This window comes from Heterodontus francisci, chromosome 34 (genome assembly GCF_036365525.1).
Source record: "Heterodontus francisci isolate sHetFra1 chromosome 34, sHetFra1.hap1, whole genome shotgun sequence".
NCBI lineage: Eukaryota > Metazoa > Chordata > Chondrichthyes > Heterodontiformes > Heterodontidae > Heterodontus > Heterodontus francisci.
The window spans coordinates 13,738,486-13,764,381 of NC_090404.1; the positions used below are offsets into that span (position 1 = coordinate 13,738,486).

Below are 25,896 nucleotides of genomic sequence, written 5' to 3' on the forward strand. Positions count from 1 at the left end.
CTCGGATCAAACTATCACCCAACTGTTTTCAGGAACGGCCGAGAAAACAAACTGCAGAATCCAAACATACTGAAAAATTGGCCACAGAATAAATCTAGCGGTTAAACTGCTCTTCCTGCTTCTGATCAACTTTTCTCCCCGCTAACCTTACGGATCTATGTGCAGATCAGCTCCGAGAAAATGGTTGCTGACACCGCCATGAACGTCATGTTGAGCATTCAATGAATATGACAGGATTCATTTTCTTCGTATTCTGCCTGTGATTCTGATCTTTTCTACATGTTAACTTAAACGCGGATATTTAAGGTCGTAGAGCCGGCTCATATTTTCATCCAAAGAAATTTCATCCGAGGCTGTCCAGTTATAACGTGGAGTAATAGAGTCCTGGGAGCAGGCAATTCCTCTCTCCCCCATCTGGCGTCCATAATAGTTAAATAGGCCGCTTGGAGCAGTGAATCATAAAACTTGCTCCCGCAGTTCTGTTCTTACATATATTAAAAACATTAAACCGCCTACTAAATGTTTGTTCTGACTGCATCTTTTTCTCCTTTAGCTCCAGGATGGGTAGTAGCAGTTAATGGATGTGTTCGGGCTGGAGGAAGGTTTGTAGTGGAGTTCCCAGTGGTCGGTGTTAAGGCCTTTGCCCTTCCTGATATCTATTAATTACTTAGACCTTGGTGTACAGGGTACGATTTTCAAAATTTGCAGATGATACGAAACGTAGAAGCATCTTGAAATTTCAGGAGACAGATTGATGAAATGGGCGGACAAGTGGCAGATGAAATTTAATGCAGAGAAGTGTGAAATAATACATTTTGGTAGGAAGACAGCGGAGAGGCAATATAAAGTAAAAGTTACAATTCTAAAGGGGGTGCGGGAGCAGAGACACCTGGGTGTATATGTGCATAGATCACTGAAACTGGCAGGGCAGGTTGAGAGAGCTCTTAATAGAGCATGCAGCATCTTCGTCTTCATTAATGGGAGCATAGAGTAGGAAGTGACGTTTAACTTGAATAAGTTCCGCTTCAGCCTCAACTGGAGTGTTGCGTCCAGTCCTGGATACCACGCGTCAGGAAATATTTGAGGGCATTGGAGAGTGTGCAGAAAAAATATGAGGAACTTCAGTCATGTAGGTAGATTGGAGAATTTGAGACTGTTTTCCTTGGAGCAAAGGAGGTTGAGAGGAGATTTGATAGAGGTGTTCAAAATCATGAGGAGTGTGCTCAGAGTAGGTAGGGAAAAACTGCCCCTGTTGATGGAAGGATCAAACCCAGGAGGGCACAGATTTAAGGTAATTGGCAAAAGAAGCAATGAAGTCATGAGGAAGAACTTTTTCTCAACGAGTGGTTTGGATCTGGAATGCACTGCCTGAGAATGCGGAGGAGGCAGATTCATTCGAGGTGTTCAAGAGGGAATTAGACTGTTATCTGAAATGGAAGAATGTGAAGGGTTACAAGGAGAAGGCGGGGCAGTGGCACTAGGTAAATTGCTCCTTCGGAGAGCCAACGCAGACACGAGGAACCTATAGGCCTCCTTCTGTGCTGTAACAATTCTGTAATTCCCTGATACACAAGGGGATTCTTTCCCTGAGGAGGGAAGATAAACCAAGCCGAAGCTTGATAGCTGGTGCTCTCTGGACAAGCACCGGTCGCTGTTACCCCACACCCAAGGAATGATCCCTTTCCCTCTGTCCCGCAGCTGCTGTCAGGTAGTTATATGAGGTGGCTATTCGGCCACTTCAGTCTGCTCCTCCATTCAATTGGACCAGGACTGATATGCATCTTTATCGTTTTACCCACCTTCGCTCCATACGTAATAACACACTTACACAGGGACCATAAGGACATGAGGAGGCCATTGGGCCCCTCGAAAATGGTCTGCCATTCAATTGGATCCCGGCTGATCTGCATCTGGACACGATTGAAACATCTCTGCTCCAAATCTCTTCACAACGTTGCACAACAAGATGGGAACAGGAGGAGGCCTTTCAGCACTTTGTGCCTGTTAAATAAAAGCAGGACGGAGCCATTCGGCCCATCCAGCTTGCTCTGCCATTTCATTGCATCATGTCTGATGTTTACCTCACTCCAGTTACCACCTTTGCTTCACAACTCTTGATACCAAACAAAAATTTATCAATCTTAATATTGAAGGGCAGATTCCACCCACCCCAGAATTCATAGCCTTTTAGGGGGCAGAATTCCGTATTGATACGTATTCTTCGTTCTAAAAATAGCCTCTTGAACAAGAATCGTAGGAGGAAAGAACTATCAGCTTTTAATTTTGCTTCTGCATATTTGTGGGGGCACGGAGGTGAGGGTAAGGTGCGTTCGACAGCTGATGGAAGGTTCATTTAAGTTTAGATTCTCTTGAAATCAATAAGACAGAAGGCGGCTCCCTGCTAACTCGGTATCTTGTGACCTCTGTGGAGATAGAGCAGGAATTTCGATATGTATCTTGAAGCGGACACCCAGTCCCTCCCTCTTATGCTGTACAAGTGACCTTCCTCAACACTGATCATGCATTGTTTATTTGCTATGATAACTGCAGCTCCACTTCGTGATTTGTCCCATGGAGGAATTTTCCCTCAGCTCTTCGCTCACCGGCTGGTGTTCTCTACTTCATCCTATTTGCAAGTTAATGAGCTGTTGAAAAGAAACATATAGGATTCTGAGATTTTATACATAGAGGCAAAGAGTACAAAAGCAACAGAACTTTAATAAACCTCGAGAACTCACTGTTTAGACCTCAGCTAGAAAACGATATACAGTTCTGAAAACCACAATTTAGACAGGATGACACAGATTCGAGTGTGTGCAGAGAAGCTTTATTAGAGTCGAATCAGGGATGATGGACTTTAATCATATGGAGAGACTGGGATTGTTCTTGTTTGAGCAAAGACGGTTGAGATGAGATTCAATACAGATGTTTAATATTAGAATGGGTTTGATGGAGCAGATAGGGAGAAACTGCTTCCAATGGCACAAAGGCCCTCAACAGGAAGACACTGATGCAACGTGATTGGGAATATAATTAGAGGGATGATGAGGAGTTTTTTTTTTACACATCGACTTGTGATCCGGGCTGCACTGCTTGAAAGGGTGGTAGACGCACATTCAATGGAGTATTGAATAAATAATTGAAGGGGAAATCAATTGCAATGAAAGGAAAGAGCAGGGCAGTGGAGCAAATTGGAAAGATCTGTTAAACAGCTGGTATAGGGACCATGCTCGAATGGCCTCTTCTACGCTGTATGATTCAGCTCTCAGAAATTGCACTCTGTGCCGCAGCTCTATCTGACCGCATTGAAACTCATCCTCTGCCAAAACAGACTGCAGTCAGTTTTTGTACGAGTGGAACTTTGGGTTATATCACTGTGTATCGCCATGATCGAGCGAATCCACAAATGTACAGCGCCGTGTCTCTCAGCTGGACATCAGTGACGGTCAAAACAGACACTTTTAACGCTGTGTTTAATTCAGAAGTGAAGCGATTCCCGATGGTTTTCGCTTTTCCCTGACTGCCACTGGCACTTCTCCACACGATCATCTCCAGGGGAGAATCGGGATACTTTCGGTACCAGTACAGGTCGTACCTTTCTGTTTCTGTTGTCGAATAGCTACATTGCGTTCTGAAAGTCTGCCCCATTTTCAGGACTACATCTGACCAATCCTGAGACACAGAATCTCCCTGAATCAGATCTGGTGGTAAGATTGTTAATATGATAATAAGTTAATTGTGAGTTAATTTTTTTAAATGTGTCTTACGAAGGTTTGTACTATAGCACTAGTTAAGGACTTACCAAATGTTAAGAAGGTGAGGGTAGTCAAAAGGAAGGATTTGAAATGCATGATCTCTGACAATCTCAGCCACGGCGAGTCTTTTCAGGTTGAATTCATTTCTCCTAGTCTCTCCTTTGCTCGGAAGCTGATCGAGTATTTGCATTAAACAGCTCGCGGCAATATTGGGCAATGACACATCACATGCGCCAGTTTAAGCCAATCAGGGACATCCGCTAAACAAGCATTGAGATTTCATGGCATATGAAAGGTAGAGAGACCTAAATTTCCCCTTTTCAAGTAATGATCCATTTTCCTTTTAAAAGTTCCGATTGAATCTACCTCCACAATCCTTTCAGGCAGTTCAGTATGGAACATAGTAACTTGCTGAATTAAAGGCAAAATTCTCCTCCTTTTCCCTCTGGTTCTTTTAATAAGTATCTTTGCTTTTTTTTTTTGCATCCTTCGCTTACTGACCCTTCTACCATTGGCAATAGTTTCTTCATATTTACTCTTTCTAAGCCTTCCATATATCTGTGCTCATAAAATGCCAGTCAGTGAGCTCCTACTCTTAAATGTTTCCTGCTTTTATTATGTGAGCAATAATCCCAACCCGTTTGCGATTTAATTATTATGACTTTCTCTAAATGTTTCTCACCCTGTTCTTTAGAGAGTGGACTTGCATTTATCACTCATCGGCCAAGAGAAGATGTGACAATTCAAGAAGGAGAGATCCCCACCATACCCAGACCCGAAAGAGAAATGATGAGAGTTTGCCTGTAGTGGTACTGGGAGGGACAATGCGTGGGCCTGCAAATATTCTCATTCGCAGCACCAATGGGTTCACTGTCAATCCGAACTTTGCAAGACGGCGCTTCACCTCATCTTTGGCCAAAACATACAGAGGCGTCAGTTTAACGGATTCAGAGGTGACAGCTGCCGATACCAGGACATACTTATGTGTCTTATTATCGCACACTGGGGTGTATGTAGGGCAACAGCCCATATATAAACTGGAAGGTGTTACGACAAGAAGACTGTGTCAGTAAATTCCCGGTATATTTTATAGTCCAATGAAATTGTGTTGTAAAATGGCCGAATGGAGAACTGTAACAATTCTTTCATCCAAACGTCTTCCTCAGTTTATCATAATCGGGCAGTCTGACAATTTTGTCGAACATTATGCATCCAAAGGAGTTGATTATTGTTGACCACAAATTGAAAAATCTAGAAAGCACCTGGACTCCCAAATTGCTTTACAAGAGTCTGTGTCCGAGTCAGGTGTCAAAATTTTATGACAGAGAATTCCACATTCACACCTCTGACATTGTGAGCAGAACACAAGAACGCAAGAAGAAATAGGAGCTGGTATAGACCATATGTCCCATCTAGCCTGCTCCGTCATTCAGTCCGGTTACGGCTCATCCAAGGCTCCAACCCCACTTTCCTACCTGTTCGCCATGTCCCTTGATTCCATGCGAGACCAAAATCTTTCTATCCCAGCCTTAAATGCATTCAACGATGAAGCTTCCATAACCCTCTGGGGTAGAGAATTCCCAAGATTCACTATCCTTTGAGTGAAGTAATTTCTCCTCATCTAATGAGTCCTAATGATTGATCCTTTATCCTGAGACTGCACCCCCGTCTTTTAGATTCCCCGACAGCGGAAACAATCTCTCAGTGTCTCCCCTATCCAGCCCCTTCAGAATCTTGAATGCGTCAAGGAGATCACCTCTCATTCTTCTAAACTTCAGAGAATATAGGCCCAATTTACTCAGCCTCTCATCATAGGACAACTCCCTCATCCCACAGACCAATTTAATAAATCTTCGCTGCACCACCTCAAGTGCAAGTATATACTTTCTTAAATGTGGAGACCAAAACTGCACACAGTATTCCAGGTGCGGTCTCACCAAAACCCTGTACAGTTTCAGTATTCCTGTACTCCAAGCCCCTTGCGATAAAGTTAAAAATTCCATTGTCTTCCTAATAGCCTGCTGCACCTACCTGTTAACATTGTGCGTTCCTTGTACGAGTACCCCCACGTCTTTCTGAACATCAACACTTACCAGTGAAACAACTTTTTAAAAAAAATTCTGCTTTTCTATTTTTACTATCAAACTGAACAACTTCACACTTCCCCACATTATAGTCCATCTGCCATCTAGCTGCCCACGCACTGAGCCTGCCTATATTTCTTTGCAGATGCTCTGTGTTCTCCCCACATCTTGCCTTTTCACATACCTTTGTATCATTTGAAAACTTAGATACACTACTCTCTGTCTCTTCACTTAAGTCATTAATATAGAATGTAAATATCTGAGGTCCCAGCACTGATACTTGTGAGACTCCACTATTCATTGCCTGCCAACTTGAAAATGTCCCGTATATGCCCATTCTTTGCTTCCTGTCAGCTAACTAATCCTCAGTGGTTCCTTCACCAAAGGGACTACTGTTTAAACAGCCACACAGAAGGAATGAAAAATCCTTTTTAGGGAAAGGGGCAAAAATGTTTGAGAGGCATAAATACAGCAGTATGGAGGAACCTTGGAAAAAATAATTCAGCAAAGTGCAAGTTAGTCCATTTGACATTCAAGATTAATTAAGAATTTCACACAGAACAATGTAAAGAGCTTTATTTTCTTAAGGTTAATACAAATTGATCACAGCAACTGTGCATCAAATTGAGAACAAAGCACATGTGGTCTGAGCTACTAGCTGTCTTTAAAACAGTAACAGACTAGACAGAGAAAATAGGGGCTCAACATAAAGGGAAGGAAACAGTTGTGAATACGGAATTACTTACAGATGAAATTCAAACAACAGTGAAACTTAAAAATACATTTACATTACAGACACGATTATCTCTTATATTTCCAAACAGAAAGAGGAAAATGTCGTTTATGATTTTGTAAGATACAGATTCGAATCTGTTAACTGAAGGCATTTTACTTTGACCGTCAACAGAAGGACATGTTGTACTTTCTTAATACAGAGATGTTAATAAACAAACGAGGAAAATCCATGGTACATGAAATTCAACCGATCACTTGACCTGTAAAAAAGGATACAAGAAACAGGCAGATATTTAGTGCTGTGGGCAGTTACCTCAGGGTTTCTATGAACGACAAGTATAGCGATTTATCAAACCGTTTCAGTCAGATTGTAGTGTGAGTGGTATTGAATATTCTCACCTTCACCAGAGTGACGGCAGTGCTGTAGAAAATGCTAAGGAAAAACAGGATGATGAATGTGGAAGCGGTTGTCCAGATGTTGCTGCTCTCTTCCTCATTGTCTTCAATCCAGATGTAGTTTGTGCAATCTACGGAGGTGCAGAGAAGGAAATATATTCATATCGTTTACTAATTCAGGATATTACATTGTTATTGATATTCCATTTTATCTTCCTTAAGCTAATATTTTGTTCTCTAATTTTTTTAAAATTTTTATTTTTGTTAAGTTAACCTCTCTCAGCAATTTATCTCTTTCTCATTCCACAGCCGCTCTTCCTTTATCTTTCGAATACAGCCGTATTGGAAAATATAATACGTTTTCTTCAGTGCCAGGCGCTAATTTATTTTGGATCAATTTCGTAAGATCTATTATTTGGAGAATTATAGTGACATATCAAGGAAGCTTTACTGACCAATAACTATTATTTCAATTATTGCTATAGGTATCTACTTATTTGGACACTGAAGAATGCTGGGTAAGATTTCGGATGTGAGTTCCAATCTTGTGTGTTTATTTGTGGCAGAAATGCATGGCACATCATGAACATATATCAGTTTTTAAGCGAGACCGTTGCTTCTTCGTGTTTGTAGAACCAGCATGCATTCAGGATAATTGTTGGAGACAGTGTTCGCTCCAAAATTGCATTTGAATTCTGCTTTCGCTTTGTGGCTGACATTTTTTGTTTACGTTTTACTGTTTGCGTCTGCGTGCATGAGTATCTCTTGCTTTACATTACTCTGTGTTTGTGTGTCCGTGCGTATGTGTTTATCTGTCCATGCATGTGTCTGAGTGCTAATGTGATTATTTATGTGTCCATGCATGTGTGTGCATGAGTGTTAATGTGTGTGTTGATATGTTCATGCATGTGTGCATGAATGTTTTTGTGTGTGCTTGTGCGCAATAGTGTGTTGATGGGTGTTGGTGTCCCATGTGTGAGTATCAGCATCCGTGTCTGTGTGTATGTGGGTCTGGGTGTGTGTTTATATGTGTCAGTATGTATGCATTTTTATTTTTGTGCAAAGTTTCACAGAGTACCAACAATAGAGTTTTACCCTGACGGTGTGCATTATAGAGAATACTCTTCACCTCTCTGTGTAGAAATGCGCTCTGTGTGAGATGCAATGTGACATCATCCACCGATGAGCTTCAGAAACATCAGGAAGAGAACCGTGAAAACCAGAGAAGGAGTCAACCACCGGTTTAGATTTGAAATATTAGAATTCAATCTCTTTGAACATGCCCGCAATACGTTTTGAAGATACGTTGCATTGATATATATTTACAATATGATTCCCATGTGGAAAGTTTAGAATCGTCATGCGGTGAACTGGAAGCTGACTTTGTACCGATGACAGCTGAGTCCATATAATAGAGAACGGTTTCCTTCCAATCTCTCTAAAGGAGGAGTGGGAGTATTGTGGGTGAATAATTTCCTTTTCCCTCTCTCTGTTGGAGGGGTTGGGGGCGGAGATACAGTCAGTTTACCATTGCTCTTTTCAGTCCCTCTGTTGGGGATGTGGAGAAACAATGGTTAACACCGCAGCTTCACAGCTCCAGCGACCCGGGTTCGATTCTGGGTACTGCCTGTGCGGAGTTTGCAAGTTCTCCCTGTAGCTGCGTGGGTTTTCGCCGAGTGCTCCGGGTTCCTCCCACAGCCAAAGACTTGCAGGTTGATAGGTAAATCGGCCATTGTAAATTGCGCCTAGTGTAATTAGGTGGTAGGAAAATGGTGGGGATGTGATAGAGAATATGGGGTTAATGTAGGATTAGTATAAATGGGTGGTTGTTGGTCGGCACAGACTCGGTGGGCCGAAGGGCCTGTTTCAGTGCTGTATCTCTAAATAAATAAATAAATAAATCGCCATTGCTCTCTATGGTGGAGAGTGAGAGTGAGAGGTAGAGGTGGTGAACCATTGCACTTTCCCCTCCCTCTGTTAGGGAAGTGGGGTTCATTGGGTTAGTTAATCGTCCTTTATCCTCCCATTGATGGGAGATTATGCGTACAATCCGTGCTTGTGTTTGCCCCTCAATTCAGTTATCAGTGGGTGTGATGCTGCAATTTAAAACTGACCCCAATTCTGAAGGGACGGAGAAAGCAAGAAGCAGGGACACCGAGATCGAAGTGAGCTGAGTTTGATTGTCGGAAATGGGAAATCGCCAGATTTCACCCAAGCGGGACGAAAGTTGCTGAAGATACGCTACGGCATCCTGTAATGAATCAGCTTTTATCTATTGATAACTGTGGTTGTTCTGATCGGGGAGCGCTGGCTGTCCAAGACGTGGGCGCGAGTCCTGAAAATATCCTATTTCAGATGAACAGACATAAACTTAGTAAAAGTGGGAAACAAAATTAGTTAAGCGGCTGTGCATTTAAATCACGATTGAAGGAAATGGTCTTTATTGACTTTTATTTAAGATCTCGAATGCATTCGAGATTCTCATTGACATGAATTGACAGTGTCCATCAGTGCAAGGGAAATGTTCACAAAACTGGGTTTACCGCTGGATTTATTAACTGTTCTGTTGATGATCTTCAAGGGGATCGCTTCATGTCCCACCACACAGGAGTAAGAAGCGCCGCTGGCCCACTCCTCCGCTGCAATGGATAACAGGCTGTAGATGAAGTAGGAGCTATTGTCGTTCTCCGCCATCACCTCGGTGTTCTTGTAGTTGCCGGGATTCACCGACTTGTCATTGACGGTCCACTTGACGAAGATCTCTCGGGGGGAGAAACCTCTCACTAAGCAGGTGAGGGAGAGGAACCTCTGAGCGGAGACTTCTGCCGGGGGCAGGAGGACAGTCACGAACGGTTCCTGCAGATTTGGAACTGCAGAAAAATTAAAATAAATGTCAATAAACAGGAGAATTCCAGAGACAATGAAACCGGTGAGAGGATGTGAGAGGAATGTGCTTTGCGCTGAATTTTCAAGGTTTTCCCTTTCCCCTCTGGGGCCTGTCCTGTTTTCCAGCCCGGAGCAGAGGCGGATGCAATCTCTTTTTCAGAGCTTAAATGGACTGGAAAATTACAGCACAGGTACAAGCCATTCAGCCCTACTACTCTGTGTTGGTGTTTATGCTGCACACGATCCTCCTCCCACCTTAGTAACTTAAATAGCATATCCTGCTATCCCGTTCTCCATCATCACCTTACCTAGCTTCCCCTTAAATGCATCACCTACGGTCCCAGATATATTTGTCAGTGGTCTTACAAATAAATTATCAGAATATTCCATTGGAGCACTTAATGAAACGAATTGCACCAACACCAGAAATTGACACAACCGCTCACTTATTACTTCAACCTCACCGCTCACCTTTTTCCTTGTGGATGGACTCTCTGAGAGGAGTCGGCAGATCCTGATGGCTCACCACGCAGTAGAACTCAGCCCCACTCAACCAGGCTTGTGTCGAGATGTTTACGGTGCTGATCACGCTGTCGGGATCCTCTCCGGGTTGGACGGCAATCTCCGATTTCAAAGGCGTCTTCTCTTGGGTCCAAGACACGTTGACGCCATAAGGAGCATTAGACACGACGCAGGTTAAGGTCACCGTCGCCTCCAGTAAGACCTGTTCTATTGAAGGTTGCTGAAAAGTAATCACTGGATCGGTGCATGAGGGAGTAACTGTGAAACAGAATTGAACCTTAATCAAATCTTTAGCTTCAGAATTAGGACATCAGTATTCAGCCTCTACTTTCTCAAGGAGAGTAAATCACCTTTATGATATCAACCTTTCTGTTGCGCAAACACCATCGTTATTTGAAGGATAATGACTAGACAACGATTTCGGGGCACCTTTTAACATTTCCTGTGTATTTTCTCCCCTGGTCCCTTATATTGACCGTGAACCAAATTCACGGTGTAACATTTTGAATTAATTCAAGTGCAATTGTGTTTTTCACTGTATAACCTCATATCAAATATCCGCATAACAATTTGAGCATATTCACACTGAGTAATGTGCCTCTAGATCATGGAATCAGAGAATCAAGCAATGGTTACTGAACAGAAGGAAGTCATTCGGCCCTTCGTGTCAGTGCCAGCTCTCTGCAGGCGCAACTCAGCTCGCCCACTCTCTTGCATTTCCCCTTGGCCCTGCATGTTTTCTTTTTAGATAATTATCCAGTTCCCTCTGAAAGCCACGATCGAATCTGACTCCACCACCCTCTCCGGCAGTGCATTCTAAAACCTAGCCAATCGCTGCATATTTGTTTTCCTCATTTCGCCTCTGGTTCTTTTGACATTCATCGGTGTCCTCCGGTTCTCAACCCTTTCGCCAATGGTAAGCCTCTCGTTATCTACTTTGTCCAGTCACCTCATGATTTTGAACACCTCCATGGAATCTCCTCTCAACCTTCTCTCCTCAAAGAAAAACCGTCCCAGCTACTCCAGCCAATCCACGTAACTGAAGTCCGTCTCCCTGGAAACATTCGCATAAATCTTTTCTGCTCCCTCTCTCAATCCTTCACATCCTTCCTAAAGTGTGGTGCCCACAATTGGACACAATAGTCCAGTTGAGGCTGAATCAGTGTTGTATTAGTGTATACCCTAGCTTCATTGCTTTTGTATCTATAGCCCGTTTATAAGGCCAGGGATCCTGTATGCTTTATTTAACTGCTTTCACAGCCTGCTCTGTCACCATCAGCAATTTGTGCACATATACCCTCAGGTCATTCCTGAACCCTCTTTAGAATTTATCCTTTATTTTATGTTGTGCCTCCTCGTTTTCCTACCAAAATGCATCATTTCACATTACTATACATTAAATTCTATCTGCCACGTGTCCGTCCATTCCACGAGCCTGTCTATGTGCTGTTGAGGTCTAATCACTATCCTTTCTACAGTCCTCAATACTTCCAAGTGTTGTACCATCTGCAAATTTAGAAATGGTGCCCTGACATCCAAGTCTAGCTCATTTATAGTATACACATATTCCTATCTATCGATTCCGTGCCCAGCGCATCTCCGCTGATTGTAATAGGTCCACCAGTTTTTTCAAGAGCTCTGCAAGCAAATTACGCCGATTCAAAACAAGTGTCAAATGAAATTCAGACGCAACAGGAGACAAAGTTAATTTTATGGGTGTCTTTTTGTGTTTGTTGTGGCGACGGAAATGTGCTGCAACCAGTCGCAGTCCCAGTCAACCGAATAATGAAAAGTGGGGAGAATGGAGTTCGAAGGAGTCTTTTGTGGTGTCGGACTTTGTAATGGCGGAGTGAGAGAGTTTGCTAGTATCTGCCATTAGTCAGCATTTCTCATGTCTCAGTGTAGTGGGCGAGACGCAGAAGGAAATATTCCCTCAGGGCAGTATGTGGAAAATAGGAGCAGGAGGAGGCCATTCCACTCTTCGAGCTTGTTCCGCCAATAAAGTAAAACATATATAATCTGTATCTTAACTCCAATTATTCTCATGGGTACTGTTATCCTTGATACCCTTGCCTAACTGAAAGCCACCAATCTCATTCTTAATTGGGGGCGGGGGAGGGGGGGGGGGGGTGGTTGTGGGGTGGGGGAGGGGGGTGGACGTTGTTTGGAGAGGAATGAAGGTTCCAAAGTTCTACTGCCCCTTGTGAAGAAATCTTTCTTGACATCATCCCTGAACAACATAGCCTTAATTTTAAGGTTACAACCTGTCGTTCTGGATTCATCCTCCAGATGAATTATTTCCCTTCCACCTACGGTATCAATTGCATTAATCACTTTAAACATCTCAAGTAGGTCACTCCTCAGTCTTCTATACTGAAAAGAATGCAAGCCTGGTCTGTGCAACCCTGTCCTCAGCGCTGCTTAAACTGAGCCCTGTCGCCTAAATAAAGTGTATGCCCTTGCAGGCATTGCTGTTCTGAACCAGTAAACGGTTTGCAGATACCTACAGCCACTCTGAATATGGTCAGCCTATGCAGGATAAAGCTGAATCTTCACTCTCTGTCCAACAAAAGGACAACTGATTTTGTGAGGTTATAGAATCCTGAACCCTGAGGAATTCTGCTTCAGAAAGAATGGTGGTTTCTATTCCCATTCCAGACATTTGAACACAAATGTGAGCTGACTTGCGCAATGTGGTACGGAGCGAGTACTGCATAATAACATAAGAACATAAGAAAAAGGAGCAGCAGTAGGCCATTCAGCCCCTCAAACCTGCCCTGCCATTCAATAAGATCATGGCTGATCTGTCCCAGTCGTCAATTTCTCTTTCGGGCCTGCTCTGCCTAACCCTCGACTCCCCGAGATTTCAAAAATCTATCTATCTCCTTAAATACATTTAGTGACCTAGCCTCCACAACTCTCTGAGGCAGAGAATTCCAGAGATTCACCACCCTCTGTGAGAAGAAATTCCTTCGCATCTCAGTTTTAAATGTGTGCTCCTTATTCTGTAAGTATGTCCCCTAGTTCGAGATTCCCCCACTAGAGGAAATATCTTCTCAACATATACCCTGTCGAGCCCCCTTAAAATCTTATATGTTTCTATAAAATCACCTCTCATTCCTCTAAACTCCAATGAATAAAGGCCTAACCTGTTTAGCCATTCTTGATAAGAGAGCCCCTTCATCCCAGGAATCAGCCTAGTGAACCTTTTCTGAACTGCTTCCAATGCCAGTATATCCTTCTTTAAATACGGGGACCAAAACTGTACGCAGTACTCCAGGTGTGGCCTCACCAACACCCTGTACAGTTGTAACAGGACTTCCCTATTATTAAACTCTAACCCCCAAGCGATAAAGGCCAAAATTCCATCGCCTTCCTAATTACTCGCTGCACCTGCATGCTAACCTTTTGTGTTTCATGCACAAGTTCATCCAGATCCCTCTGTACTGCAGTATTTTATAGTCTTTCGCCATCTAAATAATAATCTGCCTTTTTGTTCTGCCTACCAAAGTGGATTACCTCACACTTTCCCACGTTGAACAACAACTACCATATGTTTGCCCACTCACTTAACCTATCTATTTCCCTTTGCAGATTCTTTGTGTCCTCATCACAACATACCTTGCCACCTATTTTTGTATTGTCAGCAAATTGGGATACACTACACTCTGGCTCTTCCTCTAAGTCATTAATGTAGATTGTAAATATCTGAGGCCCTAGGACCGATCCTCGTGGCACCCCACTAGGCTTTGTGCATAGTGCATTACTGCATTGTGGGAGGTGCGAACTTTGGGGTGAGATGTTAAACCGAGGGCCTGGCTGCCCTTTCAGTTGGAAGTTCCCGCAGCACTAGCTCGTAAAAACGAGGCATGTTAGTTAGGTTACAAAAAACAAATAATGCGGCAGCTGGAAATCTGAAATAAAAACAGAAAATGCTGCAAATACTTAGCAGGTGTGTCTGTTTCCTGGTCAACATGTATCCCTGAACAAGCACAACAAAACTCGCCAAAATATCTGGTCGGAATCACATTGCTGTTTCTAGGAGTTGATGTGCAGCAATTGCCTTCAGAATTTTGTACATTACCATGGCAACTGTATTTAAACCCCAGTCCATTGGCTGTCAAGTATTTTGGGAAAATCTGAGGTCGCTAAAAGGCGTTTTATAAAGGAAAATCTTTCCTTTTGTTTTTCCATTGCAAGAATGCATAAACGGCACACTTGGAAAATAAAAGCAATTCTGGGCTTTGCAATAGTTCTAATAAAATTCTTAACTTGGACTGAGATTGGCGCTCCGAATGACCTGGAACGTCCCAGGTTTGCATCTCTTACCAGAAGATCCGGTAATGTTTCGGCTTTGGGTGACCCCTTTATGAGAGACCTGGCAGGTATAGACCGTGTTGGTGAACCATTCTCTTGCGGGAATTGTCAGCCGACTGGTCGCAGAGAAGTTCCCGTTCACTTCAAAGACGGGAGACGTGACGAAGCCCGAATCCATGAGATGTCCATCCTTCAACCAACTCACGACTATTGATTTTGGACGGAAATCAACGATTGAACACACGGCGGTTGCAAATCTGTTGCTTGCAATTTCTTCACTGGAACTCAGAGTGAGGATAACCGATGGGTGATGTACCACAGGACCTTCAAGAAGATATGTGTTATTGGAATTTAATGTTGTTGCAATTCAAACAACTAACAACTGTATTGTATTTAAGATGGAATCTACAAAACAGTGTTCTATGAACACCTGAATCTGGATAATGCTGTATGTCTAGCTAACCCAATATTGTATACAATGTGAACATGATTTCTCTGCTTATCACAGCTCCCACCCCCAACTCACCAGCATCGCCCACCGTCGATTCCTCTATCCCACAACACTAACCTGGAATTTCCTTGATCCAGACTGACTCTCCCCGTCGAACCTCGCAGTAGATTGTGCCGCTTCCCACCTCTGACTCAGAGATGGTTAACTGGCTGCACAGGGTGTAGGTTCCCTTCTTGTTCAGCACTGACGGGTAAGTCTTCAATCCAGTGGTGATCGGCTCATTATCTTTCTTCCAGGAAACGGTGGTGATTTCGGGGGAGTAGTCCTTCGCCAAACAGCCGTAGACCACGGAGCCGTCAATGTTGAACTGTTCACAGGAGGAGAACAGGCCGTAAAGGATGGGGGGAGACGGTGTTGCTGGGAAAGAACAGCCAACTTAACAAGTTAGACCCTGTGATCCGTGCTGATGGAATAAACAAACGAATCTAGGTTTGGCAACAGGTGTATTCTAATTCTAACGTTTTCCGATCAGAACATGCTCTTAGGAGTTTATGGACCCGACGTCAAACGCTTTCCTGTAACAACAGTCTTATGCATTGGAAAAAGGCACGAGTCTGAAATCCTGCCCTTGGGGCCCCGAGTGAATGATGGAATATTGTTATGATGGACTTCCTCCAGCTCTTTATTCCCTGTTAAGGAACACGGCCCTCATTCCACAATTAATTTCCGTTGTTTCATCAGGGCGATAGAAAGTTTTATTTTCATACATCTGGATCGAACACTAGGAATTTAATTGTTGATTGCAAATTCAGCCTCCTTGAATAACACCTAACCAAGCACTCTCGGGCCCTATACAGCATGGATTATATAGACTAATGCTCCCTGCACTGTCAGATGAGGTGTAGCAAGGGTTGGATGCAGAGGGCTGCTGCTTCCACACAGTCATGTCAGACACTGCGGGTCAAGCATAAAAATAATTAAATACCGTTTTGCACTAACAGATTAGATTCAAAACGATATAGACGGAGAATACAGCACCCTATCAAGTGCCCCGTGAAATATTCATAGCTCACATACAGAGTCCAAAAACGCTCTACACTGTCAGATCAGATGCTGCTTGGTTTAGATGCAAAATAAAACGTTATCCATACTTTCCAGTTAAACATTCACAACTCTAGTACAGCACAGGTTGGATACAAAATATCCTAGACCGTAAAATGCAGCTTTAATTTCCCCCAGGTTCGTTATAACAGAGTAAATCTAACATACATATTAAATCTTCATATACACTTTCGCATCAAATCTTCCCAGGTCAACTATGGCGCTATTAGATATGGGATTTAACTATATAGAAGTTGACAAACAATCCTCACTTTCTTGTCAATAATCGGTTAGATACACAGAGTCCAGATCCCGGTTCACTATCCCATCAAACACTCTCAGGGCATTTACCGCACCGAATCGATGCAGATCTCCCTTTGCAATGGTCCATCAAACACTTCCTGCTCACTTAGAATCATAGAAAGTGTAGCACAGAAAGAGGCCACTTGGCCCATTGTGTCTGCGTTGGCTGAAAAACGATCCACCCATTCTAATCCCACCTTCCAGCATTTGGTCCGTAGCCCTGCAGATTACGGCACTTGAGGTGCATAGCCAGACTCCTCTTGAATGAGTTAAGGGTTTTTGCCTCAACTACCCTCTCAGGCAGTGGGTTCCAGACACCCCAACACCCTCTGGGTAAAGCAAACCTTTCCTCATCTCTCCTCTAATCTTGCCACCAGTCACGTAAAATCTATGCCCCCTAGTCACTGACCTCTGTGCTAATGTGAATAGGACCTTCATCTCCACTCTATCAAGGCCCCTCAACATTTTGTACATTTCAAGCAGATCTCCACTTAGTCTTCTCTGTTCCAAGGAGAACAACCCCAGCTTATCCAATCTTTCCTAATATCTGCATTTTTCCAGTCCCGGCAACATCCTCATAAATCTGCTCTGTACCCTCTCTAGTCTAATTACATTCTTTCTGTAATGAGGTGACCAGAACTGCACATAGTACTCAAGGTATGGCCTAACCAATGAATTATACAGTTCCAGCATAACCTCCCTGCTCTTATATTATATACCTCGGCTAATAAAGGGAAGGATTACTTATGCATTCTTAACCACCTTATCGCCCTGTCCTGCTACTTTCAGGGATCTGTGGACATTCACTCCAAAGTCCCTCACTTCCTCTATACCTCTCAGTATTCTCCAATTAATTGTGTATTCCTTTGTCTTCTTTCACTTCCGCAAATGCATCACCTCACACTTCTCCAAGTTCAATTTTATTTGCCACTTTTCTGCCCATCTGTCCAGACCATCAATATCTTCCTGCAGCCTACAGCTATCCTTCTTGTGATCTACCACATGGCCAATCTTTGTGTCGTCTGCAAACGTTTTGATCATGCCCCCTACATTTACGTCAAATCGTTAATATATACCTCAAAACACAGGGGACCCAGTACTGAGCCCTGCAGAACGCCACTGGAAACAGCCCTCCAGTCGCAAAAACACGCGTCAACAATTACCCTTTATTTCTTGCCACTTAGCCAATTTTGCATCCACCTTGCTATATTTCTCTGGATCCCGTGGGATTTTTTTTTACCAGTCTGCCATGTGGGATCTTTGCAAAAGCCTTGCTACAATCCACGTAGACCACATCAACTCCACCATCTCATCTATCTTCCCTGTTACTTCATCAAAAAATTCGATCAAGTTGATCAGGCAAAATCTTCCCTTACAGCAATGGTCAACTACAGAGGAAATTGCCCTGCACATTGCCCCATCACACGCTCCCAGGAAATACACAGCACATACTAGGTATAGAGTAAAGCAGCACATTGTCCATTTAAGTTGTTAAAATAAGTTCCAGTCACCCATCAGATCAGAAAAACGCTGCTCTCTGAAGCATTGCAGTCACTCCTAGAAACGGTTTGTTCTGAAATTTAGTTCTTTATCCGTGGAATGTTATGCAACAATTAACTGATACGCAAACTGCTGAAATTTACCATTTTTATGACAAACTTCTAAGTGCTTTATAAAACAAAAGGTAAAACTAAATTAATGCATGGTTGTTTCATCGAAGGAATGGGATGATTTATTTTTATATATCTGCCCCGGGAACTCACAACTTAATAGTTAAATGCAGGTTAAAGTTCTCTGAACCCTATTGGACAAAGTTCTCCCAGAGTAATTATAGCACAGATTATACAGGGTAGACATCCTGCCGTGCACTGTCAGGTCAGTCATAGCAAGAGGTGAATACAGAGTAAGGTTCCCCGAAACTGTACAGTCAGACCATCTGGGTCAAATGTAGTAATGTTTGGATGCAAAATAATACTCCCCCGATACTGTCCAGTCAGATTTACTGGGTCATTTGATACAGAGAAAAGCTTCCTTTACACTGTTCAGTCACTCATAGAAACATAGAAAATAGGAGCAGGAGTAGACCATTCGGCCCTTCGAGCCTGCTCCGCCATTCATTATGATCATGGCTGATCATCCAACTCAGTAGCCTGTTCCCGCTTTCACCCCATACCCTTTGATCCCTTTAGACCCATGAGCTATATCTAACTCCATTTTGAAAACACACAATGTTTTGGCCTCAACTGCTTTCTGTGGTAGCGAACTCCACAGGTTCACCACTCTATGGGTGAAGAAATTTCTCCTCATCTCAGTCCTGAAAGGTTTACCCCATATCCTTAGACTATGACCACTGGTTATGGAGTCCCCCACGATCGGGAAGATCCTTCCTGCATCTACCCTGTCAAGTCCTGTTAGAATTTTATAGGTTTCTATGAGATTTCCCCCTCACTCTTTTAAACTCCAGCGAAAATAATCCTACCAGACTCAATCTCTCCTCATAGGTCAGTCCTGCCATCCCAGGAACCAGTCTGGTAAACCTTCGCTGCACTCCCTCTATAACAAAAACATCTTTCCTCAGATAAGGAGACCAAAAGTGCACACAATATTCCAGGTATAGCCTCATCAAGGCCCTGGATAATTGCAGCAATCCCTGCTTCTGTACTCGAATCCGCTCGCTATGAAGGACAACATACCATTTGCCTTTTTTATTACCGCCTGTTGCACGTGCATGCTTACCTTCAGCGACTTGTGTACGAGAACACCCAGGTCTCGCTGTATATTCTCCTCTCTCAGTTTATAGCCGTTCAGATAATTATCTGCCTTCCTGTTTTTGCTACCAAAGTGGATAACCTCACATTTATCCACATTATACTGCATCTGCCATGCATTAGCCCATTCACTTAACTTGTCCAAATCACCCTGAAGTCTCTCTGTATCCTCCTCACAACTCACCCTCCCACCCAGTTTTGTGTCATCTGCAAATTTGGAGATATTACATTTAGTTCCCTCATCTAAATCATTAATGTATATTGTGAATAGCTGGGGTCCTAGCACAGATCCCTGGGGTACCCCACTTGTCATTGCCTGCCATTCGGAAAAAGACCCATTTATCCCTATTTTTTGTTTCCTGTCCACCAACCAATTTTCTAACCATCTCAATACACTACCCCCAATCCCATGCGCTTTAATTTTACATGCTAATCTCTTATGTGGGACTTTGTCGAAAGCCTTCTGAAAGTCCAAATAAACCACATCCACTCTCAGGGCATGTACGGTACACGTTAGGAACTGATTAAACCTACTTCAGCACTTTGTACTGCTTCTCAAATTCTCTTCCTAAATGTCACAAACTGGGTTACAGATTTCTGAGGATCATCCTGAAATTTAAGTAAAAATTTAACATTTTTCATTGATGCAGATGCTTAAAAAATGGGCCAAATTGGAAAGGAACCAGAAGGTTTACAACCAGACAGGGGGCCTCCTGATTCTCATACAGTAAGCAATCATACAGAAACAGAACGGATACAAATGGTGACACAATCGTGCTCTCTGCAGATAGACCTATTTAATTTGTCAATTTCAGTGAAGCTGTTTGATTTCCAATTTATCTCTTGTCAATTTCCGACCGCATCATGTCTTTCCATTCTGTGAAATTCAACTGATATTAATTTGAAAAAACTCACTTCGACTTCCAACATTGTCTACTTCTCTATGGAAGATTTAATTTCTCCAAAAAATATTTCGGAAATAATTCACATTACAGGAACATTTGCTGCCCATCAGAGGGACTCAATGACAGGGTAAGAATTCAATAAACCAGGGAACATTTACATTGTGAGCCGATTACTCAATGGTTTGATATAATTTCACAATTAACTATAACCAATAAAATTAGAGAGGCAAATGAGGAAGCTAATTTATATAATAAAATCTGCAATGATACCTAAGGAATCGAGCTCAGCTGAATAAAACTCGATTGTTGTCTCAATTAGTTTTGACGCTATTAAAATTCTCTTCACATCTTCAGATTTTGCATTAACTGTAATCCTGTTCATTATGTGCAACAATTGTATGAGACATTTCTATTTAATGCATGAACACTGACACTATATTCGCTCTTAATATCCCATGCTAACTGATGATATATTGTATCATGTTAAAAATAGTTAATATTCAATTTAACCCTGTTTGCGCCTGGCAGCTTGTGAAATATGAGGGTTGTAATCTAATTAGCATGAAACTTGATCAATACTAACATGCTAACCATCATATTAATACATTAATATATTGGGGAAAAAAAACTATTTTACTTCCATCAAACTACATTTAAATAATTTGAAATGATCACTAACTTCCACTAATGCCCTGCTGTCTATCCGCACCGTGTAACCTTTGCATGTTTTGAACGCGCTTATATAATCCAACCTCCTTCTGTTCTCCGTATGTATTTTACAGAAGCAAGTTAGGAGTGGGCTATTTTAAATAGTTCAAAGTCTGACGGAGGTGTGGAAGGAACATCTCACTAACTGACGATGGACTATGATATTGTCTGTTTACTAAAATCTGGGACTTCGCATTTAGATATTGCCTACAATGTTAACTATGAACATAATTTTGATTAACTAAAATGCGCAGGACGGTTTGCGGCCAGGAATCGTGCCACCGTTATTTAACACAGAAAGTCGCCCGTATTTTTCTCCCAGAATTCACATAAACGCCGCTATTTAATTATTATACATAGTCAACTATTTATTGAAATGATCCGTGTAAAACTGGACCAAAACAATTCATTCAGCTCATCTGCGACACTGACGCTGAATGAATAAATGGAAGAGAGACTTTGTTGATCAATTTTATATCAATGAGAGTTAAACGTAACACTCAGATATGTACATTGTCCATAATTCTACCCTATGTACAGCACAACTACGGAGATAGGATCGTGTTATTAATTAAAAAAAAACTTTTGTAATTAAATAAATCTGTTTGAATTTAAATGGGTTATTTGTCTGATTCGAGCTTTACGCAATCTGCACATGCCTTGAATTTAAATAGAACTATTTGAACAATTCCTTGACTCCGACGTTTAACTCTCAGCTCATTATCTTGCAAACTGTTCAATATTAGTTTATCGATAATTGCCTCACCATTCAGCAAGAAACAGCGTTCAAGGAATAACATTGTTTCGACTGTGCAATAATATAATAAATCATAAAACACAACAATATAACAAATTGACTAATTGCAATGTACAACTCCCATTTAAGTTATAATCAAATATAATTTGTCAGTCATCTGTCTAAAACAGGACGATAACCATTAATCAAAATTCGATCATCAAATCCACAGTGCTGAAATCACTATGATGTTAAATAATTTCAGGCAGATTTAAAAACTATCTGTATCTACTAAAATGTTTCACTCATTGTGCCCACTATACAGTCGAGTGGAAGGCGAATAATGTTTGTTAAGTTGATATTGCTAGCTCATTACATTGGGAGCTATTATCCAATTTTAAAACGTTTCAGTTATATTAAATTGATTCTCCATCATATTGCAATCTCGGTAATTGCATAGTTCTCACAGACAATAACTTCATGCAATACATATGAACGCCGTCAGGCATAGATTGATTGTAGAATCTGTAATCATCACGTAAAAAGAGTATATTAAAATATCTTTGAACGAATTTGGCTTTCTACAGCCGCCAGGCTCTTTACCTACAATGTTCTTTCAAACAGTTTAAACACATCTACAATTTGCATTGCAGCAGCAGCTCGATGCCACCGAGATTAAACATTGCTGAAACGCCAGGGTTTCACAAAATTTAGTGCTCAAAGGAACCCAGACACAAATTCGCCTCAGCAGATAAACATCAAATCACATCACTGTTGGGCTGAATCCCGCAACGGAACATTTCACGGAGAAGCATCTTAATTCTACAAACCCTTTCAACAGAGTCAAATGTAGCATTGAAAACAAAAGAGAATTCACGGAAACCGCCTCTCACTGAAATAATTGATTATTAAAATAAATATGAAAAAAATTGGAAGAGAATTGTGAGTGGACGGTTCATGTTTAATAAATTAGCATTGGTTGTGTAGTGATATTATTACGTGACTATATTTTACATTATATTAATGTAAACTGAATCCAGGCTGGAAATGTCCTAATTACATGGTATTAGACTAACATATGTTAAAATATATTTCAACTGCATTGACCTCTAAAACTTTGTTTTCTGCCTACCATTATATTTCAAAAACAATGAAACATAATGTTTGCATTTGATTAGAAAACCGGCAACAACTCGATTTCACCGAGATCAAACATTGTGGAAGCGTCAAACACTTTCACAACAGTGAGCTATTGAATGTAACCCGGGCACACAGTCTCGTCATCAGATAAACGCCAAATCACACTAAACAGGGTTCAGTCTCTCAACAGCACGATTTATGGAGCAGTAGTTTAATTCTATGATCCCTTTGCAGCAGAATCAAATGGAACATTGCATAAAATCACAAAACAGAATCCACCAAACGAATGTATCAGTGAACTAATATACTATCAAAATAATCAGATATAAATTACACAGATACAACAGGTACCGAATGAAGACATGTTTCTTACCTGCAATGACAGTCACCGTGGTTCCCTGTCCCCAGTAGTCCAAAGCGTACCCCACAGCGAGGCACACAATGCCAAATACTGTGAGGACTTTTAACTGTAAAATACAGAGATTAAATTCAACAGCGCTTTCATAAACCTGATTCTGACTTCCTTAACAGTGCATCAGTGAGATATTTCAGTTGATGCTGCTAATTATATTTATAAAACGGATTGGAATACCACTGAAACTTCTGTACAAATTCATCAGGACCATCAACATTAATAAAGCGGAGACTTTTATACATTTTACAAGGCTAACCATTATTAACTTCTAACCGTTATTTTTAAGCCTCATTTCATTCGATGTTCCTGTGGTGGTCCTGATCACAGAATTGAGCAATCCCCCTCTCTGGGGTTTATGTATGAGGAGCTCATGGTGTCTAACACCGTGGATCCTCTTGCGCAGTAATACCTGGCAGTGTCTTCGGTCCTCAGATTTTGGATCTCAATATAGCTTGTGGAAGAGGTTCTTGAAGGGACAATGCGACCTCGGACTCCAGGCGCGTAATAATTGGTATCGGACGGTTTTCTGTAAGCAAGCAGCCACTCCATCGTCTTCCCTGGAACTTGTCTAACCCAGTGCACGTGATTGTTATCCAGACTGAATCCGTTCACGGAGCAGGAGAGTTTATGAGATTCTCCAGGATTTTTCGTCACCGAAGCCGACTGGTGCAGCACAATATCGGATTGAGCATCTGCCAGTGAATGAAAAAAAAAACAATTGCATTGGATAACATTCAAATCAATGAATAGAAATAAAAACACTGCTGACTTCTGTTGTGTCATTCATTTAGTCTCGAACACTCACAGCTGAAGCAGGCCAGCAACACACAGAGACACGGGGCAAGTCCCATCGTTTGGTCTGTCGGTATAACTAACTCGGCGACTGTATCTCTGCGCCTCAACAACGCCTCCTGATTGTGAACTTGGAGCTGAATCATCCCCCCATTTATACTGGCTGGAACCGGAAGTGTATGTGTGGCAGTGGGGTGTGGGCGAGGGGTGGGGGAGTGGTGGGGGTGGTTTTGGGGAGGGGGGAGTGCAGAGAGGGCTGCGCAGTGGGATTAACAGTCCCTCCCAAGCAGCAGCCTGACTCCTCCACTGTTTTCCTGTCTGAGTCCAGTTGTGTAAAAAGTAATTAACCGTTAAAAATCTTTGTTCTTTGTCCGTTCCCCCAAATTATCTTGACTTTGATTGTAAATTTATTGTTGGGGATTATAAAACACCTATCCAAAAGAGATTTAGTTTAACTTTGAATCAGTGTGAGGATTTACATTCCCAATAAACATCCCACATTTACTCAGTGTCCAACTCTTCGCATATGGTCGTAAAAGATCCCATGGAGTTATTTCGAAGAAGAGCAGAGGAGTTCTCCCCGATATCCTGAAGCCAATATTCATCCCTTAGGCAACATCACTAATTCACATATTCTGGTCATTTATCACAGTGCAGTTTGTTGGATCTTGCTGTGTGTAAATGTACGGGCACGTTTCCCTAAAGCACAATGATGATTATACTTACGAAAAGATAATTTGTTATAAAGAGCTTCTAGACCTCCTGAGGTCTTGAAAGGCGTTATATTAATGTATTTTTTCCCTGCTTAGCCCCTCTTTGTGGAATAGAAGGTAAAAGGATATATTTGTCCCGGTTCTGGGAGAAGCGAAAGTTTGGAAATGACATCACTTTTTGTCAGCTATCATCCATCGACAAATTTACAGCTCCACTTTCATACAATCGACCCTGAATTGGTCACTGATCTCTGTTCACCTGTGTGAATATTGTCATTCTGCTCCACGCTGAACAATAAGAAATGGTCAAAGCTGAGCTTTACATCTGTCGATATGGGTGTGATGAGACTGCACAACCCACCTGAGCCCTGTTGGGGTGCGAATGAAATTGCGTTGCCTTCCTTTCTAAACGCAGTAACTTTCATGATCTACATGACATGAAATTTCCCTGAACATTGGGGTTAAACAGATTAACTCCTTTGCACGTGTAAACATCACATATTTAATGTTATGCTAGTGTGAATCACTTAAAGGAGAAATTACATTTGTTCTTTTGTGATATCATTAGTTTTAGGTGACACTTTAAATTTGCAGCAGAAAAGGGAAATTATTCAATTAAAAGTGGAAAATAGCATCATCATCGTACACTTTGATTCAGTGTTGATCTTCACTCAGCTGTGGTCAACTATTCTAATGTCGAGTGCACGTCTTTGACAGCTGTGCTGGAGTATATTTCATTTTTTAAATATAAAGGCTGCCAATTACAATTAGTCTAAAGTCTTACTGAACAACTAGAATTCCCAGTCACGGTCAGAGGCCTCAAGCTGGTACTGTAAGCCGGCAGACAGCGAGACATAAAGTCAAGTACAAAATTATCAATGGTACCAAAAACTGGTATCACATCGGTTATTCTTGCCATCATTTTATTTGCACCTCGCTATATTTCTGTGAGACCAGTACAGCTTATGTTTGCTTCAGCAGGACTGTAAAAGTGCACCACTTTAAATCAGTGTAAAATTGATTGTCATTAATTAATGTCTCAAACGCTTTGCTTTCACCTGATAGCATTTTACTCTGTTCTGCACATGTCATATAAAAATATATTTTAACGTCATGCCACAAGAAATGCATTTTCGATTGACGTTGCTAAATTATTCACTAGCCAAAGA

The 25,896-nt window shown here is 41.8% G+C and overlaps 1 gene segment (V, D, J or C); it reads right to left on the reverse strand.

Annotated features, from left to right (window-relative positions):
* Positions 1–9,388: 9,388 nt before the first annotated feature.
* Positions 9,389–25,646, reverse strand: LOC137348661 (Ig heavy chain C region-like). The segment is given in 7 exon segments: positions 9,389–9,840; positions 10,328–10,636; positions 14,708–15,019; positions 15,264–15,563; positions 23,181–23,274; positions 23,607–23,914; positions 25,559–25,646. Coding segments are annotated over 7 exon segments (1,800 nt in total).
* Positions 25,647–25,896: the final 250 nt, after the last annotated feature.